This window comes from Furipterus horrens, unplaced genomic scaffold, assembly GCF_987537825.1.
Source record: "Furipterus horrens unplaced genomic scaffold, mFurHor1.1.pri manual_scaffold_4, whole genome shotgun sequence".
In the NCBI taxonomy this organism is placed as follows: Eukaryota; Metazoa; Chordata; class Mammalia; order Chiroptera; family Furipteridae; genus Furipterus; species Furipterus horrens.
Genome location: NW_028327174.1, coordinates 85086493 through 85108494, shown reverse-complemented (window position 1 = coordinate 85108494; position 22002 = coordinate 85086493). Strand labels below are relative to the sequence as shown.

The 22002-nt window shown below is 40.8% G+C and overlaps 1 protein-coding gene and 1 pseudogene across 1 annotated transcript in view; both read right to left on the bottom strand.

Annotated features, from left to right (window-relative positions):
* LATS2 (large tumor suppressor kinase 2) overlaps positions 1-22002 on the bottom strand; it is a 114471-nt gene that overhangs the window by 80943 nt on the left and 11526 nt on the right. Inside the window, exon 2 of the mRNA XM_090273681.1 lies at positions 4369-4896. Within this exon, the coding sequence (XP_090129807.1) occupies positions 4369-4704 (336 nt within the window). The 5' untranslated portion in view covers positions 4705-4896. The remainder of the gene's footprint in view (positions 1-4368; positions 4897-22002) is intronic.
* On the bottom strand, positions 3426-3524 carry LOC150012323 (U6 spliceosomal RNA; annotated as a pseudogene).

Genomic DNA, 22002 nt, shown 5'->3' with positions numbered 1-22002 from the left:
AGGAAGAAAAAGAGGGAAACCTGGTAATTTGGGCATTTGACACCATAAAGATGAACAGAAAAAGTGAAACTAAATGCTATAAAAAGTAAAGGCTAAATTGAAATTACTACTTATCCCAGTAATAAAATTACCCACTGACATAAAATGTCACATTCACAACCAAAAAAACATATCTTTCCACTTCCTTGCATTTATAGTTAAATAACAGCTCCTTCCTTAAGGAATATTAATCTACTAACCTCAGGTTTTTTTCCCACTGAAATTTTCATGTCTTTAGTAATTTATGTGCAAAAGATTATGAACATTGTGTCATTTGACATCTACATTAAATCATTACATAGAAAATACTTAGTCCTTTACTTTTGTAGAAATTTCTATTTTAAAATATTTTAATTAAAAATATACTTGTACCTGCTAGTTACATGGGTATAATTTGTTGGGTAGTCAATTAAGCTGTATGCTTAGGAATGATGTACTTTTCTCTGTTTTTTTTAAAGATTTTATTTACTTATTTATTTTTAGAGAGAGGGGAAGGGAGAAAGAAAGAGAGGGAAACATCAATGGGGACCTGGTCTGCAGCACAGGCATGTGCTCTGACTGGGAATCGAACCAGCGACCCCTTGGTTCGCAGGCCAGTGCTCAATCCACTGAGCCACACTATCCAAGGCTGTACTTTTCTTACAGAAGTTTATTGTAACAAAAAGTTTTTTAAAATACATTCAAATATTTTCAATAAGCCTTAGTCCAAATAAAATGGAAAAATGTGTGTGTGTGCATGTGCAACAGACAGAATACGGCATATGAAAGTGTGTATCACCATTAAGTCACCTGTAATACCTCAGGAAAACATGGAGTTTATTGCTATTCTGATGAATATAGGGATTTTTGTTTGTTTGTTTAACATTTTAATGGATCTTTTATTCGATTTTTTTTCAATAACTCCCCAGAAATTGGTCATCATTCCTTTTATATGTTCATTGGTTACAGCAGCCATACTTAAAACAATCTTTGGTACCAGAAGTGCATTGTTGCTGGAGAATCACACACAAATCTGGAAGTGTCTTTGCAGCTCTGTCAGGGGAGGATCCTGGACTTGTTTTGAGTTGCATGACACAATGTGCCTGATTTTCAGGAACAGAGTTATTAGAAATATGGGTTTAAAGATCCTTCTGTTTATGACTCAGAAGGAAGTACAGGACATGAAAGAGACAGCTTATCTCATCTTAGAAAATGCCTAAATAATTATAAACTGGTGTTTGTTAGAAATAGAAATGTTTAAGGTTCTAGAGTTAGAGATCAAGAAAAATAAAAAAACATGCAACTGCAACTGGAGGAGTGTGGATTTCTTGTTACCCTCATTCACAGTTTCACAGTGTCTCTGATATATTTGGTAACAATGTCACAGGTACTGGTGATTAGCAGTTGGACACTTGAGGTCATTACTCATGTGGTTACACCATGACTCACACCAGCTGCACAGTTCACTGTGGCTCCACATGAAATCACTCAACACCTACAGAGAAGAGGACACCCCTGACTGGAGTAGCCCTAGCGATCAAGGCTCTGTATCAGGAGCCATAGTTTCACTGAACCAAGACCCCTGTCTCAGTCTGTCATCATCATCATCATCACTATCATCATCATTATCACCATCATCATCAGGGTTATTTGCTCACTTATAGAATACAGGGTTTAAAATGATACTTAGAACATAACTCAACCCTAATTAAAAGGCACTACAACAGGAGATAAAGGGGGAAAGCTCCAATAACAAGGAACTCTCTGTATCTATTATATTGGAATTTGAACAATCTGCTTTATTCAAGATACATACAGCTCTCAAAGAACTGTTGATCCTTTTCTCTCACATTATCTGGGTTCACAAAGTGATTTTCCAAACAAAATTCTCTGAAAGCAAATGCACTCTTTCAGACCGAAAAGGTATGGTTGCAGGATAACCATAAAGGCAGAGATGTTTTAAGTTATAAAGTAACACTATACACCAAACTGACTGGGAACTCTACCAGTGTTGTGATCCTCGATTTAACTGTATTTTATTGTATTTTAACTATATTTTACTGTACTGGAAATAGAACCAGCTTCATTATTTCTTGCACTATAATTATCACTAATGGATTTTACCATAATAAGATCCCAGCCCTGGCTGGAGGGGCTCAGTGGACTGCGCTCCAGGCTGTGAACCGAAAGGTCGTGGGTTCAATTTCCAATCGGGGCATACCACATGCCTGTGTTGCGGGCCAGGTCCCCAGTTGGGGGCGTGCAAGAGGGAACCAATTGATTTGTAGATGTTTCTCTCTCACATCAATGTTTCTTCTTTCTCTCTCCCGCCCTCCTCCTCTCTCTGAAAATAAAATAAAATCTTTAAAAAACAAAAAATCCCACTTGCATTTTGGATAATTTGCTTGTTTCTTTCTGTCACAGCTGAAACACAGCTGTGCAGAACAACAGCTCCGATCACATCTTTTGTTGGCAAGTGATTTTCAGGAGAAAAGTTTCAGCTTTGCCATTGGGCTACAGGTCTTAGGCCAATATTTCCCTAGGATCACTCCCTACTTTCAAACTACCCAGCTGTGCTTGTCAGGGGCAGTACTTGGCAGCATATCTAACTTCATATGTTCACATGAGAAAGGTCACAGCTTTGCTCTCAGCTTCCACTGCTGGAACACTCCATAGCACATCATTAATGATCCTGAGCTTCACAGAAACAACTCTCAACATGACAATGCTTGCAAGTTAGTCCCAGCATATCCCGAAGTGTCAAGAAAGGCCCTATGAAATATTGGTTAGTTTCATAAACGTATCATTTGAGAAATATCAATTTTCTAGGTAAGCTACAATAGTAGGGTTGAGATGACTTTGGAACATAAAAGAGGGCACTGTTAGCTTTCTCCTGTGACCGTGATGCCAGGAGTGCAGAATTAGGTTATTTCTAGGAAACTGTAAGCACTGAAGCCATCCTGATGTGCTTTGACCATGAAATCATAATAATTTTCCAAGGCAGCAAAAACACCTACCTTATTTCCATTTTTGTGCAACTGTGACTTTTAAGATGACAGATGGTACTAAAGGACTGGCTTTCAGAAGTCATTTTATAAAGCAACTACATTTTTACTATTACATTTTACTAATTACATTTTTACCTTGGCTTGACACTGGTTCCATTTTATTTTATTTTATTTTTCGTGCTTTTTATTTTTATTTTTCAATTATAGTTTACTTTCAATATTATTTTGTATTGATTTCAGGTATACAGCATAGTGGTTAGACAATCATATACTTTACTAAGTATCCCCTCACCGAATATTTCCGGTACTCACCTGGCACCATACATAGTTATTAAAATATTATGGACTATATTCCACCTTCTTAATTTACATCTTCATGACTACTCTGTAATTACCAGTAAAAATATGGAACACTTCACAAATTTGCATGTCATCCTTGAACGGGGCCATACAAATCTTCTGTTTCAGTTTTAGAATATGTGCTGCCAAGGTGACAACTGGTTCCATTTCATATGGCCCTGCCCTTCAATCTGGATTTTATTCAACTTTGTGAACTGCTACAGATCATAAAGGTACAGTTGTACAGGTATGAGTTGCATATTCATGCATGATTAGTGCCATTTCCATTAATGTGTCCTTATTCTTAAGCAACTGAGAGATCAGCCTGTGCTGCCACCATTTCCAAGATTTTTCTAGTCTTTCTGATTCCTTAATATGCGAAGTTAGATGTAACATAGTTATAATACATTTCCAATTTTTTGTCTTTTTATACATTTTTTTATTATTTATTATTTTTTAAATTTAATCTTTACTGTATTTTTTTCCATTACCATTTAGTCCCTTATATTCCCCTCCCCCAAGCAATCACCACACTGTTGTCCATGTCCATAAGTTCTTTTTCCTTTTTGTTCAATCCCTCTGCCCCCTAGAAGAAAATAGTCAAGGAATTGCCAATTTGTGTTAATCAAGTTTCCCTTTAACTTAGTAAAAATGCACAAACCAAAAACAAGATAAGGGAAACCAGTCTCTTCCCCATGACAGCTCAGAATAAGCCCAACTAAACCCTACAGGAAGGGCTCCATGTGAAAGCCCTTTTAAATGACAGACCAGGATAAACACATGGCCCAATTCAGCAACATTCAGAAACTTCTGGTTTTTGCCTAATAGGAAAAGCAGCTAAAAAGACCCTTTTGGAGAGAAAATGGAGACCAGTTCAATGATCTACATACAGGGTCCTAGATTTCTAACCTGGAGACCTTTTTCTGCATAGTGACCCCACTCAAAGCACCTGCACAGGGACGCCTTCCTGGGATGGCCAAGCGGGCCCTGGGAGCTCACTCACCTGGTCACAGCCCGCATTTACCAGCTCCTGCAGCATCTGTCGGTTCACTTCTGCAGCAGCAGGGGGGCCCGACTCGTTGGCAAAGGGCAACAAGGAGTACCGGATCTCCCTCAGGGCTTTCTGGTAGGGGCCGAACTTCGGGGCAGCTCTTGGCTGCTGCTGCCGGGCAACATCCTTGCCCCCCAGGACCTTGGTATCCAGGGAAGTGTCACTTGGTCCCACAGATGGCCCCTGAGTGGAAGACTTGGGGGGCTGCTTCAGCCCCTCGCGGATCTCCTGTAGCCGCTGCCGGCTGTTTCCAGAGTAAGCTGTGGCAGGAAAAGTCTTTGGCCTCATTGTTAGTCCAGTTTCTTCTTACCATAAATACAATCTTCTTAAAAGGGTTTTATTTTTAAAAACTGTGAGCAGTATCAGTTAGTTGTAAACATAGTTTCAAAACAATTTCCTTTTAAACATTTCCTTCAACTTTTGTAATTTCTATAGAGAACCCAAAGTTTCCAGAGCCTTCATTTTGAAGATAAATACCACCTGAAAAAGAAAATGGAAAGACAATGTTCATTTGTAGTTTCCACATAATGTTAATAACTCTTCAGAAATGGATAATGATCTTGATAATATTCCATTTGGAAAGATCAAAAAGAACACATCAATTCTCAGAAATGAAAAAAAAAAAGGTTTGACTCCAGTTAGAGCACATGACATCCAGGGTTGTCCCAAGATGTTTCCTGGACTATGTAATTTGCAATAAATCCAATTTAAACAAGCTGATGCTAATAAACATTCAACTCAAGGCAAGAACAATAGCATTGTGAGAAATGCTCACAATAAAACACCGGGACACAGGATTTGAGCAGCAAAGTGAGGTGTTTGTTTATTCACGAGTCTGCAGAGTTGGGCGCCACCGCCAGCCAGGAGCATGTGTGCGCGAAGTAGACAAAGTAAACTGGTTTTACACTAATGTGATTAGTTCCCCCTCCCTAACTCGATGAACTCCTCCTCCCCTCTCCTTCTCCCCGATTTCTCCATTACTGGTTAATCCAGGTTCACAATATAACACAATTAACTACTTAACTCAGGGTGTGCTTAACTAAGGGTAATCTAGTTATAGGTCTACAATTTATTTGCAAAGTTATCCAGCTACATCTTCCCATTTCTCTGTGTTTGGTGATGGCAATCTTCCTCCTTTTGATTCCAGAGATATGTGTGAGGAGCTGCAGAATGTCATTTCTTTGCCCTTTTCCATGATTCATCTGTTAATTATCTCTTACTGGTTTGAGAGTCACTGGCTTCTTTATCCCTAACAATATTAACATCTGATGGCTCATTTAAGATACTTGATTATAATATAATTTCACTTTGAAATCCACAACTTGAGTATTGGGGTTAAACTTTCTTACACGAGGTCTTAGATTTCTGGCTTGTTCCTAAAAAGCCATTAACTCCTGGTCCATACCGTTGTCCTTTATCCTGGGGTTTCACCTACCTCTCACCCACCTGAAGCTGTAGTCCTGCCCTCTCTTTGGAAATTTTATCCTCCCAAATTTCCTTAAAGATACCACAAAACTTATCACACTGAAGATGTCCTATATTACAACTGAAAGTAGTTCTAACACAATGTATCAGGAAACTTTCGAGGTAACTACTTCCTTGATTGTTTATAAATTTGTCAATTTATCAGCATTTTGACCAAAATAACAAAATAAAAATCTTTTTTTTGTGGAAATTGATACTTATATAGAAGGGGACTGGTAAAGGCATATGGGTGATTTCTCAGAGTGCTTTGTGACCACACTAAGAACAAATTAAAGTTGTAAGCATAGATCAGCAATGATTTCAGCATTTTCCAACAGTGATTATACCTACTGCAGGCCCAATTCACTGAATACGTGCTGTTGTTCTTGCATTCAGAAAATAAAAGCAAGACCAACCCCTAACAGTGCCCTTAGCAGCCAGCCCAGTATCTAGCTAAAGCCACTTACCTAGATGACCTAGGGCAAGCCATTTAAGCTCCCACACACTTCCTCTCACAACACTTAGTATATGGGGGGTGGTGAGCTCTTAAGTGTCTCAGCAGTACTTAGGAGTTAATTCTCATTTATGCAATTAGCTGCCACAACCCCAGGACTAAGGCCCAGTGGTGGTGAAGGTAAAAGCCTACACGCCCTCCAGGGTCAAAGAAAAACTAACCCAGAAAAGAGTATTCTCTAAAAAGAAAGGACAAAGGAGGTTAGACTTTGTCTCAGTAAAGAATTTTATAACTATGAAATGAAACTGTTTCACAGACATTCTCATGTGAAAAAAAAATCAGGATAGCTAGTACAGGTAGGTATCCCCCATATAACAAGGTACTTCTATAACAGTTTCACTCTAACATGGTTAGAGAAACTAACACAAAATCAGGGAAATCCCCGTACAATACTGAAGGTGATAAAATTTTGGACTGTATTAATCTAATAAATTCATCCATCAAAGAAATAGAACCAACAACATTAAATGCTTGTTGGGAAAATATACGGCCAGAGTGAATTCAAAGTGAAAATTTAATAGAGCCAGCAGAAAACAGGATGGATGCCATAGTGGAACTTGCTAAGTCTTTAGGAGGAGAAGGTTTTGACAATATGACTGTAGAAGATATCCAAGAATTGCTGGTAAAAGAAGAAACTGATGAAGCAATTTTGGTGGAAATGACATCTGGAATATGCCAAGATAACTTAGGGGATGATAGCACCTATGAAAATGAAGACGTTAAACAGTTTACTCTACAAAGCGTAAAGAAAGGCCTAGACTTAGCTGAACAGTTAGAGTCATATTTCTTAAATGAAGATCCCCGCACTGAAAGGAGCACAAAGTTTAAGAGACAACTTCAAAAGTGCTTAGCATTGTATAATGAAATTTATAAAGATCTCTCAGCTAAAAGCAAGCAATCTAAAAATAACAGATTTTTTGCAAACAGTAGAGCATAGAAATCAAGATAATACTGAAGAAAGTTCAGAGGATGAGGATATCTTGTCAAAAAGAAAACACATTCAGTTAATGGAGCTTAGTAGTGATGACGAAGAAAACTACTTCATTCATATTAATATGTAATACTTTTTGATGAAAATTGCTTTAATAAAGATACTTCTCTTAATTATAAAAACATAATAGCATATTTTTTTAATTTTTGGAACTGAACCCCCCCCCCTTTTTGTACTGGTTCTTTGTTTCATATAACATGGATTTGCATAACATGGCATTTGTTAGGAACCTAAGAACCATGTTATACGGGGGGTTACCTGTATTTATCCAGTATTTACTATGTGCCAGGCTTGTTCTAAGAGTTTTATGTGAATTAACATATACAGTTCAATTACATAACAATATACAAGAGTAAACCCAAAGAGATGACATTGAAATCACTACTCCTTTTTTAGAAGTGGGAGGATGGAGGGTCATAACCATCTCCTTTCTTAATGTAGCTGAGAGAAGACTGTCTGCATTTAGGAAAAAAGTACCAGACTAAATAAATTTTTCCATGTGAAGCCCATATTTAGTGCACAAAATCTACTACATTCAATTCACTAGAAGGCCTGTTGTAAGGCTCTGCAGAGAGTGAACCACAGATCTGTAGCTGAGTCCCCTAAGGTCTGTGTTGGCCATGGGCCGGAGGTGTAGAGATCTGCTTAAATGGTATAAAACGGGGTGTATTGCAACCACACTCATTTTCAGTAACTTCTTGGTCTAAGCATCTGCTGTGAAATATCTCACTTGCTGAAACCCAAATTCACATTCCAACAAATGAGAAACACATTCCAATAGAGCAGTGGTTCTCAACCTTCCTAATGCTGTGACTCTTCAATACAGTTCCTCATGTTGTGGAGACCCCCAACCATAACTAAAGCATAATGATTAATCACAAAAACAATATGTAATTATATATGTGTTTTCCGATGGTCTTAGGCGACCCCTGTGAAAGGGCGTTCAACCTCCAAAGGGGTCGCGACCCACAGGTTGAGAACTGCTGCAATAGAGGCTCTGGGAGCTGCCAGTAGTATGGAGATTCCTGAGTGATGGAATCTGAGAACTGACGCTTCTCCTAGGGGATTTCACATAAATCACTTATATCCAATCTTTAGTTTTCTTTCCTTTCTTTGAAAACTAAAATGAGAAGGGATAAGTAATACTATCTTCACAATAAACAATCAATGCAAAGGAGGGGGCCTAACACTGAGTGTATTCATATCTCTCCCAGCCCACCCCCACCACCATCTACCCCACCTACCCACTATCTACATTTACCAAATGCCTAAATTTCTGACACTGCTGGAAAAACAAGAACAAAGCCCTGCCTTTAGCAAGTTCACAGTCAAGTGAGAGGTGAGGGTGTGGTGGACAAACAAACAGCTTCAAAGAAAAAGAAATGTCCACAAGGAGAAAAACAAAATCATCTAACAGGAGGGAGAATAAAGGAGAAGTCAGAAAACGCTCTAAAGGATAGATAACCAAATCTGAAGGTACAGTAGTCCCTCTCTATATCATAGTTCACTTACTGTGGGCCTCACTGTATCAAGGGATTTTTAAAAATATTATATTTAATTATTTATCGCAGATTTTTCGCTATATCATGGGATTTTGCGGTACTGTATATGTTACGTAGGTTTAAGAGTGTAGAATATGTTTAAGAACATAAGTAGTGTTTATAAAAGTGTGGAAAAGGTTAATAAGGGAGAGGGAAAGGTTAATAAGGGACTGGGAATGGTTTATAAGTGTGTGGGAAGGGTTTATAAAGCCTCAAAATATATATAAATACTAAAATAAATGTAAAGTTCCTACTTCGCGGATTTTCACCTATCGCGGGGGATCTAGAATGTAATACCCGCGATAAGTGAGGGAATACTGTACTGAAGAATGAATTCCTAGCCGGAGGAAACAGCACAGACAACGGAGCAAAGGAATTCAAAGGCTGCAGGCACCATCTTTTAGATCTAGGGGTTGGAGCCTCTTCCTGAAGAGCACAGGAGACAACACGAGAACAAGAGGTGCACAGGGGCTGGACTTGGTGCAGAAGACTGGGAACCACTGTCTGCAGGTAAGCTGATGACTGACATGGCCAGAAGCACCTTTTAGGCAGTTGAGTTTGGTAGCCAGCAGGAAGGTGGCCTGGAAGGGACAATGATAGCTCTACAGGTAGATGACGAAACCTGGGTGAGGATCAGCAACCCCAAGGGGCAAGGGGGGCTGGATTAAGGAGCTAGTTACACCTTGGCCCTGGTCTGGAGTTAAAGACACATGGGGAGCCACCAGCACATGGGACATTACCCAGCGAGTGACCTGCCTACACAACCATGAAATATAGCTGTTAGATGAAAGAAAAAGAACAGCAGTCAGTGACCATCAAGTGACACCAGCAGATGAAAGAAAAGGAGCAAAGAAAGGACAAGGGCCACAAGAGATGGCACAAAGAAAAAAAGAGCTGTGAGGAAACCAGAGCCAGAACCTGGGATGTCCTCACTGCCCTTAGGCATTAACATTCTCCTTGGAATTCACTCTGAGAAGGAGCTACTAAAAGCAGGAACAGCAGTGAGGCTTTGGGGGAAAGATAGGAGCAATGTATTAAGTGCACAAAACATAAGATGGACAAATGTTCACAAACAAATAGCATCTGGGTCAAGGAGCCCATCAGCACAACGCAAGACCCCCACCCACACAGACCAATGCCTCGAAGAACCACCTTCACAACTTTTAACACCAAGGGTTAATTTAACCAGTTTTTGAACTTTATATCCATAGACTTACATGGTCTGTACTCTGTGTCTGGCTGATTTTGTTCAACACTGTTTGGTTATTTATACATGTAGTATGTGGCAATAGTTTGCTGTTTTTCATTGCTGAGTAATATTCCATAGTAAAACTATACCACATTTACTTATCCATTCTGCCACAGAAAGACATTTGGGTTGTTCCTGGTCTGGAAACTCTGCTGCCACATTAAGGATGCCGATACCCACACAGCTACAGTCCCAGAGCTATGTGGAGTCCAGGAGTGAGTTGTTAGCTCCAAAATCATATCAAATACTTTCTATGTAGCTATAGTCAGAGTCCCTAGTAGTTTATGTGGTACTTTTGTAGGATTATAAAAAGGTATTCTTTCCTCAAGATAATTGTTTTGGTACCATACTGTTGTACACCACGAGCAGCTCTTGCCTTGGGGAGCCTTACAGAGCCCTGTGGGAAGCAGACTGGCCCACTCTTAGACATACCCTGATACCACATGTCACAATCCATCACACACACACCCCAGGTGAGGGAGAGTACTAACTAGACCTCTGAGGCACAGGAGAAAAAGTAATGAATGGCCTTAGTACAATCACATGGGAGGAGTGTGATCACATATGACCTCCAAAACATGTGCATGACATCTGTGCCACTGACTCTCCACTGCTGCTCAGGTCTTTTGCGAGTGGCCCAGAGTCTCCAAGTGGGCTGAACATGCCCTCAGGTAAGTATCTGTGTGATATGAAGCATGCCCTTTTACATGCAGGGCCCTTGGGAAAGTGCAAAATGTGAACACCCATACAAGGTGGCCCTGTACTAGGTCTTAGGGATGCAGAAAATGACCAGCATCTGACTTTTGAGAAGCTCACAATTCAAAATGAGAAAGATAGATACCTAAATCAATATTTAAATATAGTATAATACAAGCGACAATAACAAATAATTATGGGGTCTGAAATAACAGATGGAGGGTAGAGAGAAGTAGGTGATTCACTAGTGTTTAAGGGGCAGAACCCACAGAATCTGGTGGTATTCACTCACTAGAAACAGGCTTGAAAGATGCAGCCCAAGTTTCTGGCTTAGAAACCAGAGGAAATGGTGGTGCCTTCTCTGAGCGAGATGACCAGGGACCTTCAAGATAGCAGCCACGGTCTGCGAGCCAAGTGTCGCTGGTTCGATTCCCAGTCAGAGCACATGACTAGGTTGCAAGTCAGGTCCCCAGTTGGGGACGCGAGTAAGAGGCAACCACACAGTGATGTTTTTCTCCCTCTCTTCCTCCTTCCCCCTCTCTCTAAAAATAAATAAATAAACTAATTAATTAATTAATTTAAAAAAGATAGCAGCCAGACTACAGATGGGGGAGGGCAGCTGTTGGGACGTGAGGACAGGGCTGGGGGAGGCCAATTCAGAAGATGGCGGTTTCACTGTAAAAACAAAAAAGCAGCAGAAGGTTGAGAGCCTGGCTTATGCCCAGTTTTGGTACTGCACCTCTCTGAGCTACAGTATCCTACTCACTGACAAGCCTTGCTCTGTGTAATCGACAGGGTTGCTATGAGGATCACAGGTGACGGTGCATGTGAGATCTTGCTCATCTGAGATGCACAACACACTTGCCAATGATTGAAATTACTAGTAAGTTCAGGACTCAGAATCAAACAAAAAGGCTTTAATCAAGTCAGGAGATAAGACCAGGGCAAAATGCAGATGGGCTTAGCAGAGAAGGTACCAAAGTGACATAAAAACAGAGGTATTTCATGTTCACTCCAAGTGACTCCTCTTTAAATGAGTATATGATAACAATATTTAAAAAGTTAAAGATTCACTCTGGCAGGTGTGGCTCAATTGGCTGGAGTGTCATCCTGTAAACCAAAAGGTCATAGGTTTGATTCCCAGTCAGGGCCCATGGCTGGATGGAGGGTTCACTCCCCGGTACGGGCACGTGCAGGAAGAAATTAATCAATGTATTTCTCCCTCCCTCTCCCTCCTTCCCCTCTACGCATGTCCTCTGGTGAGGATTAAAAAAAATAATAATAAAGTTGAAGTATCTTTCTGGGACTTCCAGCCAAGATGGAGTCCTAGACAAACATGTTGCGTCTCCCTCCATAGCTAAGAATGAATACAGCTACCTCACAACGGGAGACAACCAGAAGTTCCAGAAAATCAAGCTGCATGAAGTCCAACAAACAAAGATATAAAGAATGTATATTCATCCAGAAGGTAAGAGGGGCGGAGCGGGACAGAGAGGAAGCAGTGTGGCAGCACCAGCAGCGGTGCTAGCAGCAGGTCTGTGGAAAGCTGAGTTACACATTAAAAACAGTAGGGAGGGACACCTGGGGAGCACTCCCAGCTCTAGACCAGACCGCACAGCTCACGGTTCCAGCACCAGGGAAAATAAAGCATCATTGCTTCTGACTGTGAAAACCAGTGGCAGTTGGGACAGAGGAAGAAACTGCCGGTCTCTCAGCAGAGACCGTTTGTTTAGAGAGCCCCCATGGTCCTAGAACATCCACACACCCACCCACTTTGGGAATCACTGCCAGAACAACAGCTAGAGGCGTGCCAGTCCCATACGGGAAATGGGAGAAGTGCCTGAAAAGGGGGCAAGTGCTGAGTAAGCGGCATTGTTCCCTCTCAGACCTCTCCCTTACATACAGCACTACAGCATGGTGAAAGAGGCTGCCCCATACTGATGAATACTAAGACTCCACCCCTTATAATGTAACAAGTGCAACAGCTCTACCTCAAACACAGAGATAAACACAGGAGTCTGTCAAGTTAAGGAGACAGAGAAGTATGGCCCAAAAGAGGGAACAGACCAAGATTCCAGTGGGAAAACTAAGCAACAAGTAGACAGCCAACTTAACAGATGAGGAAATAGCCAACTTAACAGATGAAGGGTTCAAAACACTGGTGATAAAGAAGTTCAGAGACTTGACAGATATGTTTGAGTATGGCAAATGCAGAAGGGAAGAAGTTAAGGCTAAGCTAAGTGAAATGAAGGAAAATCCACACAAAACCAATGGTGAAGTAAAGAAATGGGTCCAAATCAATGATTTGGAATATAAGGAAGAAACACAGTCAACTAGTACACAATGAGGCAACAATAATTGAAAAAAATAAGGAGAGGCTTAGGAACCTCTCGGACAACTTTAAACGTGCCAACATCCGAATCATAAGGGTGCCAGAAGGAGAAGAAAAAGAGCAAGAAATTGAAAACTGACTTGGAAATATAATGAAAGAAAACTTCTCTAATTTGGCGAAGGAAAGAGACATACAAGTCCAGGAAGCACAGAGTCCCAAACATGCTAGACCCAAAGAGGACCACACCAAGACACATCATTATTAAAATGCCAACGGTTAAAGGTAAAGAGAATCTTAAAAGCAGCAAGAGAAAAGCAGGAAGTTACCTACAACGGGGTTCCTATAAGAGTATCAGCTGATTTCTCAAAAGAAACTTTGCAGGCAAGAAGGGACTGGCAAGAAGTATTCAAGGTGATGAAAAGCAAGGACCTGCAACCAAGACTACTCTGTCCAGCAAAGCTATCACTTAGAACGAAAGGGCAGAGAAAGTGCTTCCCAGACAAGGTAAAGCTAAAGGAGCTCATCATCATCAAGCCATTATATCAAATGTTAAAGGGACTTATTTGAGAAAAAGAAAATCAAAACTATAAACATTAAAATGACAGCAAACTCACAACTATCACAACTGAATCTAAAAAAAATAAAAACAGAAGAAAACAAGATGGCGGAGGAGTAAGTGGAAGCTACACTAACTTCCTCCCAGAACTAGTCTGGATTTACAACGTAATTTTGGAGAAATCATCTGGAATAACCAACCGAACACCAGCTGGAGAGAAGTCTTATAACCACGGAGAGACAGAAAAGGCCGCTACATCACAACGTGACCGGTAGGGAGTGCGGAGACGCGGAAGGGGCTGGCTGGGCTCCCACGCGTGGCAGCTGAAGGGACTGAGAAACAGCTCAGCAGCCGGGGATTCCCCCTGAGAAGGGCAGAGTCTAAACCCCCAGCTGAGCTTCCCAGCCTACAGCAACAGAGTGGAAAGTAAAATAGTACCCAGCTGAGAAAAGCGAAAAGCCACAGGGTTTCTTGCTAGCCATAGAGAAACAGCTGGAGAAAAAGAGCTCTTAAGAGACATATGAAAATATTCTGCCCCCACTTACACTGGGCACAAGCAGAGGGAAGACAGAGAGGACAGGAAATGCTTGGGGAGAGTTTGGTGTGGTGGCTTTGAGGGGAGAGGTGGGGAAGCGGCCGGCCGGGTCCCAGTGCTGACTCATCCCCAGTGCTGCAGGCAGACCATTCCCGGCCAACTGGCATCAGCCTGAGGGGAGGCAAAAGCCCTGCCTACAGGAATTAAGCTGCCACACCCACGGTCCTTAAGCCTGACGGCTAATCACAGATTGAACAGATTAACAGCTAAAGGAGTCAGACAAAGGCAGTAGATCCCTGGAAGTCTCCAACAGGCTGCCTAGGCCCAGACTGGTACAGGATCTGATGCCACCAGGGGCAGATCCAGGAAGTGCAGATCATTCTAAGAAGCACCAACAAACAATAGGAGTCACAAAAATGGGGAGACAGAGAAACAACCCCCCATCGAAAGGAAAGGTAGAGTCCCCAGAAAGAGTGCTAAATGAAATAGAGGGGAGCAAACTATCAGATATGGAATTGAAAGCATGGATTACGGAGAAGCTCAATGAGCTCAGCAGAAACTACAAAGAACTCCAGAAAAACTACAGTGAACTCCAGAAGAACTACAGTGAACTCCAGAAGAACTACAAGGAAGTTACTGAGAATTATACCAGCATCAAAAAGGACATGGAAGCTATCAATAAGAGCCAGGAGGAAATGAAGAATACGATCTCTGAATTGAAGAACACAGTAGAAGGAATTAAAAACAGGCTAGAGGAAGCAGAAGATCAGATCAGTGAGCTGGAGGACAATGTAGACAAAAACTCACAGACAGTGCAACGAAACGAAAAAAGACTGAACAAGACTGAAGAGGCTCTAAGACAGCTGCAGGACAACATGAAACGTAATAATATCCGTATCATAGGAATTCCAGAAGGAGAAGAAGAAGAGCAAGGAATAGAAAACCTCTTTGAAAAACTAATGACAGAAAACTTCCCTAACATGAAGAGAGAAAGAATCATGCAAGTCCAGGAAGCACAGAGGGTCCCAATGAAGATGAACCCCAACAGGCCCACTTCAAGACACATCATAATTAAAATGCCAACATTCAAAGACTAAGAGAGAATCCTAAAAGCAGCAAGAGAGAAACAACTAATAACATACAAGGGAGCTCCAATAAGGCTATCATCAGATTTCTCAGCAGAAACACAAGCCAGAAGGGAATGGCAAAATATATTCCAAGTAATGAAAAATAAAGGCCTACAACCAAGAATACTCTACCCAGCAAGGCTCTCATTCAAAATGGAAGGTGAAATAAGGAGTTTCCAAGACAAAAGAAGGCTAAAAGAATACATCTCCACCAAACCAGCATTGCAAGAGATGCTAAAGGGTCTGCTTTAAGAAGATGAAGAAACAGAGAGAGACAGAGAGGAACACAAGTACAAAGGGGGAAAATGACAATGAATAAGTACTGAAAGAAAGAAGGAACTTCTACCATTTGCAACAACATGATTGGAACTAGAGAGAATTATGCTTAGCGAAATAAGCCAGGCAACAAAAGAAAATTACCTTATGCTATCACCTGTTACAGGAAACTAATGAACAACACAAACAAATGAGCAAATTTGAACCAGAGGTATGTAAACAAGGAATAAACTAACAGTAACAAAGGGGGAGATGGGAAGGAGAGAAGTGGTAAGAAGGGGAAGGGTCTAGTCAAAGAACATGTATAAATGACCCATGGACATGGACAACTGGGTGGAGACTGAATGTGGAAGAAGGGGGGGCAGGGTGCAGGGAAGCAAGAGGGGGAAAAAAGTGAGACAACAGTAACAGAAAAACAAACAGAAAAATTTTTAGTGGGGGGAAAAATAAAAATATAAAGAATAGAAATGCAAGTTCAGTGAATATTAGAAGGACAAGGATTTTCCTTCACACTGTATATATTTTCTCCCTATCTGATCCCTCCAGAATTTGGCATTCTAAAGAAGTAACTAATGACCTAAGTTTCTTTGCATAAAACTAATAACACCAGTTGTTAATAACGATTTTTTTGACTAAGACTTTGACTGGAATGTCATGTCTAAAGGAGACATGCTTGGGCTTTGGTTGTTACCAAAAAGCCCTGAGCAACTGGGACTGACTTTCAAAGGTAATAAAAGTCCACGAGATAAAAGGCCTGGTACCTTGGATGGATGAGCGGTCCATAGCAATCTTTCCAGGAAAGGAATGAAGGTTGTTTTCCGGAAAGATGGCTAGAAGGGACCTTAAGGCACAATGGAAAACCAGGAAGACCTGGAAAAGACAGGTGTTTACAGGCAAGGCTGAATGCCAGGTATGTGGCTCAGCTTCTATGCCCTGAAGGGCAGACTGTAGGTCACCCTAAATGTTCCTTGCATAAGTTCCAGCAAAGCAGAACTAAAGATCATAAGTGATCATTTGCTGCTCTTGTTGTGTTTATGCAAATGAACAGGATAAATTAAAAATGAACTTAATGCAGTCCCTTTAATGACAAGGAGGGTAATCTTAGGGAGAAAAATCACGATTCAAGGAAGATCACAATGCCCAGTGGTAGACTATAAAGTAGTGCAGCTAACCGTCTTTAAAGTTTCTTTTCATTTAAAATTTGTTTTCATTTGAAAGTTAAACTATGTCTGTGGCATTATCAAAGATGTTTAATTTACAGGCAAGAAGAATGTCAAATGCCTTGCAACTGGATGTCTTTCCGATAAGACAGTCCTACAGATTTAGAGACTTGTATGTGGGTTATGTTACATAAATTAACATGTGTTTTCTGTTTTCAAAGGGCGTAAGCCTACGATCTCATTACCTGAGTGACTGTCTGTACGTATAGGCCTCACTTAATCCTGTCTGCATTGCTGCCTCCTGAGACTCAATGGTTTGCCTGAACTAAGTGGCTGAGTTGGTGAAGAACGGGGTGGTCTGTGGGCTTCACTTTAAAACTGGTTTCTCTTTTCTATCCTAATGGCTTGGACAGAAAGAGCCCAGAGGCCTGAGAGGGGGGAAACCTAAAATATTTCCCTCAGTCCAAACTAAGTATAATGGGCAAAAGGGTTTTGGACAGGTGAGATGTACCTGGTATATACCTTCCTCCAAAGAAGCCCTTCTTTTCCCTAATGTGGGACATTGAAAAATTAATACCTGTCTTTTGTCATCTAGTGGTTACGGATTGAATGATGTCCTTTAACCCTGTTGCCCCCAGAATACAACAAGGATGCCAGCCTGTTAAACCAAGCATGCCGTTGTCCAGAGACAGCCAACCAACCTGGAGTCTGCACGATCCTTCCCCTTGTGGGAAGGCCACCCTCCCCTCCACACCCCCACTCTTATTAGGGATTTCTTGACCCAAGGGTAGGTAGGACGACGACCATGTCCAGCTTGAAGCAGCTAGAGGAGCTCGAGACCTTCGTCCATTGTCCTTTATAAGATTGTAAAGGGTCTTAAGTCTGAGAGGGAGGGATTGTTATTTTTTATTGTTAAAATATTTAACTAATTAATTAATTATTTTTTAAAAAAGAAGAAGAATATATGAAAGGGTGAGGCAGGAGAGCTTGTATGTACGACCCATGGACATGGACTTGGGGAGGGGATTGTTGGGGAAGGGGGTTGCTGGGCGGAGGGGAGCAAAGGGGAAAAAATTGGAACTATTGTAACAATATAATCAATAAAATATACTTTAAAAAAATAAAAATAAAAAAAAATAAAAACAAAATCCAACTAAGTAAACCAGAATAGGAACAGAATCATAGGTATGGGGTTCATTTGGAGGGTAATCAGCTGGGAGGGGGAGGGGGAGAACTGGGGAAATGGTGCAGGGATTAAGAAGGATAATTGGTTGGTACAAAATAGACAGGGGAAGTTAAGAATAATATATGAGGCCCTGGCTGCTGTGGCTCAGTGGATTGAGCGTTGGCCTGCGAGCCAAGTGTCGCTGGTTCAATTCCCAGTCAGGGCACATGACCAGGTTGCACGTCGGGTCCCCAGTTGGGGGCACGAGTGAGAGGCAACCACACAGTGATGTTTCTCCCTCTCTTTCTCCTTTCCCTCTCTCTAAAAATAAAGTAAATAAATAAACAAATAAATTATTATAATAAAAAAAAGAATAATATAGGAAAGGGTGAAGCCAAAGAACTTATATGCATAACCCATGAACATGAACTAAAGGGGGTGGGATTGCTGGAGGGGAGGAGAGTACTGGGTGGAAGGCAACAAAGGGAAAATAAACTGGGACAACTGTAACAGCATAATCAATAAAATATACTTTAAAAAAATATATCTTTCTTTTTACTTGAAAGAAGAGAAAACAGAGAAGAAAAGCTGAAGTCATTAGAATTACTGTTTGAAAGGTACTTACAGCCAGGCCGAAGGTGCTCTGTCCGAAGTGGAATCTGAGCTTCAAGGAGCTGCATGTCTCCCAAACAACCAGAACAAGGTTAAAGGCACCATATTTTCCCTTACCTCTGGAACTTGGCAAGGCCATTCTCTTAACAGAACAAATTCTCCTACCTGCTGGACTCACTTATACTCCTAGAATTCTAAAAACCCCTTCATCACAACATTCCTCCCGCCCCACCACCCCATATTAGTGGCACTTTTCACTCACAGCCCTCCCAGCACACGCACATTTTGGGATGATCGATGTGCCTGTGTCCTCATCAATCACCGGAACTGCAAGCTCTGTGAGGGCAGGAGCACCTACTCACTGCTTGTCACATTGGCCCACAGGCCCTGGAAGCATCTGCTGAATGAATACATTAAGTCACCTACCCCTGTGAGTTTGTCACCTCAATCCTGAACTGGTAATAAACCCTGCCACCAAGGGAATCTAAAGAAGGAATGCAGGAGAGCACTGAGCACATGTTTGAGTACATGGACAGCACCTGGGAAGTAGCATGCTCTCTATGAAGCTTAAGATGCAGTCCAAATGAAATGTTCCTGTTCATCAGATCCAAACCACTATTATATGAAATGTTAGAGGGACTTGTTTAGGAGAAAGAGGATCAAAACTATGAACATTAAAATGAAAACTGTATCACAGCAACCAACAACAGAAGCTAGGGAATCGAAACAAAGGCAAACTAAGGCAACGGGAGTGGAAAAAGAATTATAGGTATGGGGAACATTTTGGGGGGAGGTCAGTGGGGAGGGGGAAGGGGGAAAGGGGAAAGGGAGGGAGATGGTATAGGAATTAAGAAGCATAGTAGGAAGGAGTGGAGTAGACAGGAAGATGTTGAGAAGCACTATATGCACAACCAATGGGCAGGGACTAAGGGGAGGGGGACAACTGGAAGGATGGGGGTCACTGGGTGGAGGGGAACAAAGGGAAAAGAAATTGGGTCAACTGTAACAGCATAATCAATAAAGCATATTTTTTAAGAAGGCAAGAGGAACAGAATTAATGTGATTAATTTAAACTAATTAAGATTCACCCACTTTATATTGAAGTATAGATTGAGAAGATTCAGCCCATATTTGAATTTATTTCTTGTCCTTCTAGGAGTACTTTTCTATTTTTTCTACTTTTAGCCATTTTTAGAAATGTTAAGTCAGGTTTCACTTGGTCATTAATAAATATGTATAAATAAATAAATATGTATAATAAATATGTATAAAAAATGTATACATTTATACACAATACACTTTGAATATTTTTGCATGATATCCTGCTTCTTATTCTATTTTTCTAGTCTAAAGTATTTTCTTACAGCTTAATTGGGGTAAAATTGACAATGAACTGCATATATTTAAGCTTTACAATTTGATGTTTTCTTTTATGTATATACCTTTAAGACTACCCTACTTTTACAGAGAAGGAAAACTCTGACTCCAAAAAACCTCTGCTGCCTTGCGGCATACCTCTTCAGGGGAAAGGCTAAGGGAGTAAACCCCGACAGAAAATCCGGAGCCGGAGTCCCTAAGGCGGTTTGACGTTGTAGTCAACACCGGCAACTCCTGCGGCGCACCTGAACCCAAGCTGTATCGACTCCGTCTTTCCCTTGGACCCTTCAGCTGCGAAGAGAGGGGGGGTCTGCTGCATGGGCAACAGCAGACCCTCCATATTACCCTGCCCAGGCTCTGTAGCTTCAGCGTCATCGCAAGATGTCGATTCAACACGGGAGGAGACAGATACCATGTCACTCCCGAGTTGGACTGCACAGCCATTCTCGGCGGTGCAGATAGACTCTTAAGAAGCTACACCATCGTCTCTCGAGACGGACGGCTGCCGACGACCCTACTTTTATCAGAAGTTTCGTAGTTTTAGGTTTTACATTTAGATTTATGATGCACTTTATTCTTTTAGGCATACAACTAAATATGAATCAAGGACTTTTTTTTTTGTTTTTTTGTTTTTTTTTTTAGTCCAACACATTTTTGAAAAACAGACAGTTGTTAGGTGTGGGGTGGAGGGATACAGCCAAAAAGGAAAAAAGAGAGAGAGAAACTCATGGACACAAACAACAGTGTGGTGATTGCTGGGAGCAGGAGAGGTGGGAGGAGGAGGAGGGTATAGGGAGGATAATTGGTGATAGATGGGATACTTGACTTGGGATGGTGAACACAGTACAGTGTACGGATGATGGGTTGTGGAATTGTGTACCTGAAACCTGTATAATTTTGTTAACCAGTGTCACACCAATAAATTGAATAAAAAGGGAAAAACACCTTTCCCCCCATTTAATTTACCTTGTCACCTTTTTCAATCTTCTTGTATAAGCTAAATAACAAGGCTTTCCATTTTTCTTCTTTCTCTTAAGTAGCTCAGCTTTAAGGGCCACAGAGATTCCTCTAAATGTAGTTTTGGAGGCATCTTATAGGTAGGCTTGTTATTTTCATTTCTTTCTATGGATTCTGTAATAACAATTTCAATTTCCCTATCTGTCCTTACAGTTATTTTAATGACTTAAGAGAAAATTTTTCCTTAATTTTAATTTTCAGTTTGTTGCTGTCATTAACTTTTGGTAGTCAAAGAATATAGCCTCAATAGGTTCTGGCTTTTGGTATTATTAAGGTTTTCTTTGAAGACAATACCCAGCCTATCTTTCTCTTGTTCCATCTTATCTTCATCACATTGTCCTGTGTAACTTTGTTCACAAAATTGATCAATTTCTTAAATTATCATTTTTTTAATATATACGTCTTCAATTTTATCTCATTGTAAGTGGCACTTGTTCTTTCACCACTATATCCCAATTGTTAGAAGACTGAACACAATAAATATTTATTGGTGAAAAAAAAAAAAAAAAAGAACTGTTCCTAAGTCAAGTTTACATGTAACTAGTATAGTCTGATAACTATGATGCCACAACACAGATGGACCTTGAGGACATTATGCTCACTAATACAAGCCAAACACAAAAGGACACATACTGTATGACTCCACTTACATGAGGCACAGAGAAGTCAAACTCATAGAAACAAAGTGAAATGGAGATCACTAGGGGCTGGGGTAATGGGTAGTTACTGTTTAATGGGTACAGAGCTTCTATTTGGGATGATAAAAAAAGTTTTAAGTATAGAGTGTGGTGATGATTGCAACAGCAATGTGAATATACTTCATGCCAGTCAACAGCACAGTTATGGTTAAAAAAATCAATGTTATATATATTTTACCTTAATTAAAAAAATGAAAGGAAAAAATAAAAGCTGCCAAACTATTCACACCTAGCTAACCAGTATTTGAACAAGTTTCCTCTACAAAATTAGCTACA